This window comes from Vollenhovia emeryi, unplaced genomic scaffold, assembly GCF_000949405.1.
Source record: "Vollenhovia emeryi isolate VEMERY1.0 unplaced genomic scaffold, V.emery_V1.0 DF939231.1, whole genome shotgun sequence".
Taxonomy (NCBI): domain Eukaryota; kingdom Metazoa; phylum Arthropoda; class Insecta; order Hymenoptera; family Formicidae; genus Vollenhovia; species Vollenhovia emeryi.
Window position 1 is genome coordinate 476,029 of NW_011967135.1, and position 8,091 is coordinate 484,119.

Below are 8,091 nucleotides of genomic sequence, written 5' to 3' on the forward strand. Positions count from 1 at the left end.
AATTCCCTAATCGCGTTTCTACTTCACGTTACGCGTGATATTCGTCTCGACAAAATCACCGCACGACGATATTACGGATCGCGATTGAGAAATGTTAAGAACTTTCGTACGGGACGATCGCGTTGCGTATAGGAGATGATCGACATCTTCGTAAGAACTAAATCGCGTTACGAGAAGCGACGCGAACACACGCGGAACGTCCGCCTCGCTCGACTGTGCCGCGCCGAATGATTAGGCACGTACCGGAAAAAACTTGTTTCGACCGAGGTGTTTACGAAGCTACGTCATTTCTCGGAACCAGCGCTTGGCCTTGTCGCCCGCATTCCAACAATGCTCGCGATTGATTAATCTCAATAACGGACGAAAATTTTTAAGCGCGACGCGAGAGAGATTCATTCCGAGTTTGATCAAGTTAAAAAAGTAATTGTTACATGTATGTACGACAAACCTTACGCACTGATTAACCTCAATGCGATAGCTAATCAATCATTGGCTGCGTTGAGCAGAAAAAGCTGCTTTACAACTATTATAAAATTCGTAAATCTGATCAGCGTATACTCTTGATCTTGAATTTAAGAGCATACGCCAACCGGATTCCATGAATTTTACAACAGTTGCAAAGAAGCATTTTCTGCTGAATGCAGCCATTTGCTCTTGCAAAAAGCAGTAAACTATAAATTGGCTCATTAAGTCTCCTTTTACTCACGTATCACGTTAATTAATTTCTTGGACAAAAGTCAATAGCGAATTCGGTCACTTGCACCAGAGAGGAACCTGCTTGCACTATTCTGCACTTACAGTGGAGCATATTAAGGCAAGTACGCATCAAGTTATTTAATGATAAAGATTTAGTATGGATCGTATGGATATTTTGATCGATAAAACATCCAATGTTAATATTATTACATTTTTAGAGGAATAAGTATTTGATATTTTGTTGCGTAAAGAGATTTTCCACTGGGATGTTTCCATGTAAACCATCCTTTACAGCACTGGTCAGAGAGAGAGAGAGAGAGAGAGTGAGAGAGGGGAAAGCCTAGTGGCAATAGTGGCATGCCTGCCGAACTCGTTATCAAACGCTATCAAAGAGCACGAATCACACAAATTGTAATTTCTCAAGTGCGGCAGATCTTACAACTTGAAAAATTAATATTTTTCTATATTTCTTCTCGTCTCGAACATGAAAATGACGCCGAGGAAGGTATCTACAAAGTCGGGAAATTGAGAGAGTCTGAAGGTTTTTCAGCTATTTATTAATATTACAAGTTTAGCAGACCTAACCTAAAAAGATGAACAAAACCAATCAATCCTGGAAAGAAATGGGTATCAAAGATCCCAAGGAACGAATCAAGGCTCTTACAGAGCATGCCTCGAAAGTAGAAATTGATCCGAATATTGCGCCTAAAAGGTAGAAAAAATATGTGTATCTATTTCTTAGTTGTATCAGATATATTGTAGAATATCACTGGAAAGAAGTTATTTCAAAAATCCTTTATATTTGTAAAAATTGAAATCTTTACGCACAAGGAATCAGAATCAACACATTGGATTGTAGAATAATTTTAAAATTATACAATATCTCTCTGTGTGTGTGTGTAGAGATTAAGCTTATTGTTGAAAATACATATACGTTTGTTTCAATGCAACATAAATACATATATTAAAACATTTATGGTCCAGTGAAAATGCCTGTATTTAGTATATAACAAAAACGTAATAATTGTTAATTGTATCAATTTCAGTGATTTATTTTTCCAATTCTTTTCCGCTTATGATTTTAGATATTATCGCACTGGAGTGGAAATGGTCAGATTAGCGAACATGAACATGCAAGACGGCAGCTATGAGAATGCATTTACGCTATATATGAAATTTATAACGTAGGTAATAATTAATAATAACTTATTACGTTATTGTATGAGTATATTTTTTAATGATCGATGCAAATGAAATATTTGTATATACGCATTTATTACTAAATATTTCCTACTGCTACAGCATTTTTGTGGATAAGATAAGGAGTCATCCACAGTATGATAGTGTATCAGCGAAGGACAGAGCGATGAACAGGGATGCTTTACGAATAGTTATGCCTAAAGCTGAGAAACTGAAGGAACAGTTATTGGATCAATATCAAGCAGAGTTTGACAAGTATTCAGAAGATTTGAAGGAAAGGGAAAGGATTGAGAAGGAACGTTTGAGGCAAGAAGAACTTCAAAGGTATTTATTACAGTAAAAACATGGAATTGATAATTTTTATTAAGACATTCAAGTTGTGTGTCGCCAGCAAAATGATTAACAAATAAAAAGATTTATTTGACCAAAACTGGCAAAAGGTTTATTATTCAAATAACTACGTTTTGACCATCCGGATTGTGGTTCTTGTCAAGTTAAAGCAAGAGTACTCGTGGCTATTACAATCTTCAAATTAGTTATATGATTCTATATATTTGCTCAGGCAGAAGGAAGAAGAAAACAGAAGGAACAAAATGGCTGCTCTGGCTGCTGTTAAAGCCGCTAAGGCTGCTATTACTGCGAATGTACCAGCGGAGACAAAACAATTGCCTTCCATTGCACCGAAAGCTGTGATAAGCCTCACGAATGATGATAAAGCATTTAAAACCTCCAAGGATACGTAAGTTGTTGCTGAAAAGTACATTATTAAATTGTATATTTTTTGCGAATATTTTCATCTTAATAATTGTATTGCGAGTTTCGATATGTTTAAAATAAATTATAGAGGAAAGTCCCTTATTATAAGATAGGCCTTCAACGTAAGATAGCAGGTTTTCAACGTCCAAATTCAATCACAAATTTTTCTTCGCGACGATTACACAATCTAACAATGAATTTCCCACTAAACAGAGATTTCGCTCCAAGGGCAATAAATTCATTGTGCAACCAATAGACGATTCTTATTAATTTAGCAGAAACCTCGCTATCTCATATTAGAAGCTTGTCCCACAATAGGAAACTTTTCTCTATTAATGTACAAATCACACACATGTATTGTCACATTTAATAATTTTTTTTTTAGAAAAACACCGACAGTGGATCGTTCTACAAAACCTTCCTTATTAACGAGCGACGGATTATCTCTACGCGACGTTATCCTGCCGACTAAATTAATGCACAGCTTTTTGGCGCTCGCTTTTAGCAACACGACGAGCAATAAAGAAACATGCGGCATCTTAGCTGGACGACTGGAGCGAAACAAATTGATGGTAACGCATCTTCTGATGCCGGAACAAACTGGCACCCCAGATTCTTGTACTACACATAACGAAGAAGATATCTTCGATTATCAGGATCAGCATAATCTTATCACTCTCGGCTGGATTCATGTATGTTATATTTACGTTTTCGTTTCTAATTTTACTTTATTGAAACATGGCCAAAGATTTATATATTCTTAATTTGTCCTTTTTAAATACAATTACGTTGGATTTATTTATTACATATTGTAGACACATCCTACGCAGACTGCATTTTTGTCGAGCGTTGATCTTCATACGCACTGTGCTTATCAGTTGATGATGGCGGAAGCTATAGCGATAGTTTGCGCGCCCAAATACGATGAGTATGTATAAACAATTTTGTGTACGTTTTATACTGAATTCTTCAAGCAGTCACTAAGATGTTTGGAAGCTGAATTAAATTCAGCATATTTCCTCTTTAGATACATGCAAATGTCAACTTTACGATTATTTGCTCTGTAATAATCTTTCTTTCTTAATTTGGATAAATATCTATTCTGCATTAACTTTCAAGTATATTCATGTGCGCTCTCTCCTCGATGTGACGTTTATTATAAATGATATCTTTTACAGAACGGGATTCTTCATCTTAACACCTGATTACGGCTTAGATTTTATCGCAAATTGCAGAGAAACAGGATTTCATCCACATCCTAGTGAACCGCCGTTATATACGGTAAACATGTTACGATTAATTTATGTAATAATATTTTTAACATTAAGTAAAATTTGAATAATCAACAATAAAAATAATATACATAATTAAATATTGAATTAGTAAATTAAAAATAGAACACCGATATTGTTATATGTATATGCAATGGTAACCATAATAATTGAACCTTGCCGTAGTTAATACTGTTATTTTGACTTGCATCACGAATACTCGTATTACATACCTTTTTACTGTTTCAGAAAGCAAGACACTACAAATTAGATGTAATGGCACTCCAAGTCGTAGATTTACGAAGAAAATGATACATCTCGGATACGAGATAATTATTTCACCGAGAAAAATATTTTTAATTAAATCTTGAAAAATAGCAATTTACAATAAAAATCGCGAGTCTTATTACGCGATTAGCGCATAATTACACAATATTGAAAATCTATGACCAGTGAATACTCTAATCACAATGAAAATGCTATGAAACATTAATATTTTAAAAATATGTTATATTTAACATTCACATAAGATTTATAATATATTAATTGTTCTTGCAGACAAAGACATACAAGAAGAGATCATTACAAATTATTATACTGGAAGTTAGGACGAAATGAAATATTATAATGAATTAATAATTATTAACTTCTGAATTACAAGACAGAAATATTTATGTATAATTATATATGATAGCAGTAACAGTAAAAATATAAATAATAGGGCTTCTTATATTTGTATATAATATCTCAATTTTAATCACATGACGTTTATTTATTACAAGTACATTTACGATTATTAAAGAAATGCAATCAAATGTACATATATGTACATAATTTTTGTTATATTAATATCTTGTTTTATATATTTATGTATATACGTATATATTGTAATAACATAAAAGTTCATATTTTATTTTATTGTCTTTATAGTACTAGAGATTCTGTTAATTTCTGCTTGAAATATAAATAAATTTTTGAAAAAGATGTAGGATATATTTTATAAATTTTTCATGTTTATATGTTACGTAAAACGACAAAGTTTAATAATAAATGCATTAGTCTCCGAATTGATTAAAACTTCACCGTTTGAAATTACTGTTTTAATTTTAGTTATGTAAATTTCTCGATCGCAAAACACGTTTTAAACAAATTTCACGTTAAAATAGATATCTTACTTTTCTGCATAAGAGATGCTTATATAAAGTTCGTCGTGCCTTTTTGAAAATAACAAGTGTTCATAATATTGAATTCTAATAGTCTTATAGATGACCAAAAGACATCTTGTCACAGAACGCTGTGTATATATTAATCTTACTGGAAAACAATTGTAGACGGTATGGATATATGTGAAATAGGATTATTCATTCATTTTGTGTTGTATCAATTATATTAATCATTTATTGATTCAATAAGTATGCATAAAAATAAAAAGTCCACTGAATATATTATGGAAATAAATTTATTTATAAATCTTCCCTTGGAGACCAGGCGTCTTAAAAAATAAACCGGTAGACATTGTTTTGTAAAATTTGTCTATAGAGGGGGGAATACAAATTTATTAATTCTTGTGTATTCCATCCCTCATATTTATCTACAGCATAGTGTGTAAACAGCTATCTTACAGCGATGAGAAATCACCAATGTGACGGTAATTAGTCAATGTAACAGTGTTTAGTCCTTGTTCGTGATGACGAGTGGACCCACATTGTCATTGTGTTCCTTGTTATGACGTCCATGGGAACCGTCACAGTACGGCCACTGTACATACAAATTTTTTTTATTATCAAAAATGACATAAACGCACGCTCAACTGTTGATAAAAGCTTATTTTCGAGAATACAAGTAATACCTGTTCATAAAGAACTTTTAATTGAACAGTTTTCAGGGCTATCTTTTAATTTCATTCAATCACTTTTTGTAAGAAACAAGATGAAACACTAAAATGTATATATTCTAATTGTAACACTAAAATATATAATTTTTCTAATATTTTTCTAATTCCTGGGAAATTTATGAGGAAAAAAAACTTACATTTTCAGATCTCCAGCAGCGACAAAATACAGCTTTGTCAGAGATATCTTCAATATCAACAGTATCCACTACTTTGTCAATATCTTTCTTTATTTTCAGATTAACGCAACCATGTGGCTGTAAGATAAATAATTTGTATTACCACATGGAAGTAGGTGGAAAAACTAATAGAATTATAACAAATTTATTAAAAATGTAAAAGTTATTTAAAAAGGAGTAATTAGGTTTCTGTCACATACTTATATTATTTCGTCTTTATTATATATTACTATTATATTTATCTCGTTTCACTCTTATTATTAATTACTATAACTACACGATAATAAATATAATATATGCAAACTGTGATAATTTACAACTGGTTTAAGTGGAAATTAATTCATCCAGAAGAAAGGTTTCAACAAGCTTTTCGTTTTCTCGCGATATTGGACTATAAATACCCTTTGCACTAGAAACAGGGCATATAGAACGTTTCATAACTCGAGTTTCATTGAAATGACAATTTTTCTATGTGTGCGCAGGTGGATGTATCTTTTTCCTTCAACACGGAACAGCTAAGAATTACAAAGTTGAGCTCATCCACCATCTAGTTTACAGCCAAGTTTATGGCGAATTGACAGATACTTATAAAAGTCATTATCTGGAAGTTACATAACTTTTCTAGCGATATCACAATAACGGATCAGCTAGTTTCTGTCGTCCTTGATACTTCTAATATGAGACAGGTGTGAAATACGTACCACAGGTCTGCCGTGAGGGCAAAACGCCCTGTAGGACATGTATCCTATACCGGCGAGAAGGGCAGTGGGTGGTAGAAGGGCAAACCAGTCCCTCACTAGCGTAAGGAGAAAGACAAGCAAAACGACATAAATTAGAAAGGGATTGGGCCAATATTACATTTATCGTGCGACAGAAATTTTTTTTAAGCGCGTCGATTGGCTGCGGGACAATAAAATTCTCGAGTGTCTAGAAACTTTCTAGTCAGCGGGCAATCAACGCGCTTGAGAAATGTGCCGTGCGACAAATGTGATATCAGCCTTACACGGTCCTTTAAATCGGGAGGTTATGGCGGAGTCAGAAGGATGACGTGTCGTGGCATACGATCACTTGGCATATGGAAGTGCACGGCGGAAATTACCTCCCAGTCGGAACCACCCGCCTATCGAGTCGGGGATCGGTAGGCCGGCCAGATAATTCGGCACGGACACCTTGACAAGACGCGCGATCGACTCCATAGTCGCTCGACTGACCGGACTACTGACTGGCGATCGCAGTCCAACCGCCAGGCGCTTTCGCGTACAGTGCCGAGGTCCTTTCGCCGAGTCCCGTCGCGCAAATATTTTCGGTAGATCGGGAGGCGAGCGCAAAGTTACGAAATGACAATCCCCGCGTGTTGTCCTCCTCCCTGTTCTCCTTTCTCGTACGATATCTACGATCTGCAACCCGATTTTGCTCGTGGTTTGAAAAAAAAGAGCCAGTCATCTTGGCAAATCGCTCTATTCAAACGCGAACAAGTGTCCGTGGGTCTGTTTTTTATATAGCTCAACTGGCTGCACTAGTTCAGAGCTTATCTTTCTCCTTCTAACATGGAGGGAAAAAGATGTAAGCTCTGAACTGGTGCAGCCAGTTCAGCTATAAAGAACAGACCCCGTGTCTCGTAAAGCCTCCGCTACAATGATTCTCGGTTCTGTCTACAATGGTCGTAGTCGTAGTCGCTCGATAAGAATTGACCAATCGCAGTCGATTATTCTTACGACTACGACCATTGTAGACAGAACTGAGAATCATTGTAGCGGAGGCTTTAAAGCCCGTATCAGACTACGGATTGAGATTGGGATTAGATTGAAATTTGACCAATCGCAGTAAAGTTTATTAATCTCAAGTGCAGTAACTTTTACTCTGATTGGTCAAATTTCAATCTAATCCCAATCTCAATCCGTAGTCTGATATGGGTTTTAAGCCCGCTGCAGACGATGCTATTTTTCCTGCTGGATTGCTTGCGATTTAGTAAATTACTATCATTGCACCACTCAGCATTCAGGATTCCTAGTAATTTACTAAATTGCAAGTAATCCAGCAGGAAAAATAGCATCGTCTGCAGCGGGCTTTACACGAGAGCCAATGGCCGCGTTCAGCA

At 35.0% G+C, this 8,091-nt stretch overlaps 2 protein-coding genes across 3 annotated transcripts; one reads left to right on the forward strand and one right to left on the reverse strand.

Moving 5' to 3' along the window:
• Nucleotides 1-1,033: 1,033 nt before the first annotated feature.
• Nucleotides 1,034-4,572, forward strand: LOC105560411 (STAM-binding protein). 2 transcript variants are annotated; one of them, XM_012009525.1, is made up of 9 exons: nucleotides 1,034-1,201; nucleotides 1,272-1,408; nucleotides 1,782-1,880; nucleotides 1,999-2,220; nucleotides 2,459-2,635; nucleotides 3,038-3,344; nucleotides 3,468-3,580; nucleotides 3,831-3,933; nucleotides 4,173-4,572. In XM_012009525.1, exons 2-9 carry the CDS (start codon nucleotides 1,290-1,292, stop codon nucleotides 4,233-4,235), a joined length of 1,203 nt encoding a protein of 400 aa, XP_011864915.1. In that variant the 5' UTR covers nucleotides 1,034-1,201; nucleotides 1,272-1,289; the 3' UTR covers nucleotides 4,236-4,572. The 2 variants fall into 2 exon arrangements, with proteins under 2 accessions (XP_011864915.1, XP_011864914.1); XM_012009524.1 differs by having other exon boundaries at nucleotides 1,034-1,408.
• A 794-nt stretch (nucleotides 4,573-5,366) lies between these two features.
• LOC105560412 (CDGSH iron-sulfur domain-containing protein 2 homolog) lies at nucleotides 5,367-7,434 on the reverse strand. The gene is made up of 4 exons (XM_012009526.1): nucleotides 7,093-7,434; nucleotides 6,695-6,789; nucleotides 5,955-6,071; nucleotides 5,367-5,681 (listed from the first exon to the last, which is right to left on the reverse strand). Exons 1-4 carry the CDS (start codon nucleotides 7,187-7,189, stop codon nucleotides 5,595-5,597), a joined length of 396 nt encoding a protein of 131 aa, XP_011864916.1. The 5' UTR covers nucleotides 7,190-7,434; the 3' UTR covers nucleotides 5,367-5,594.
• Between the last annotated feature and the right edge of the window lie 657 nt (nucleotides 7,435-8,091).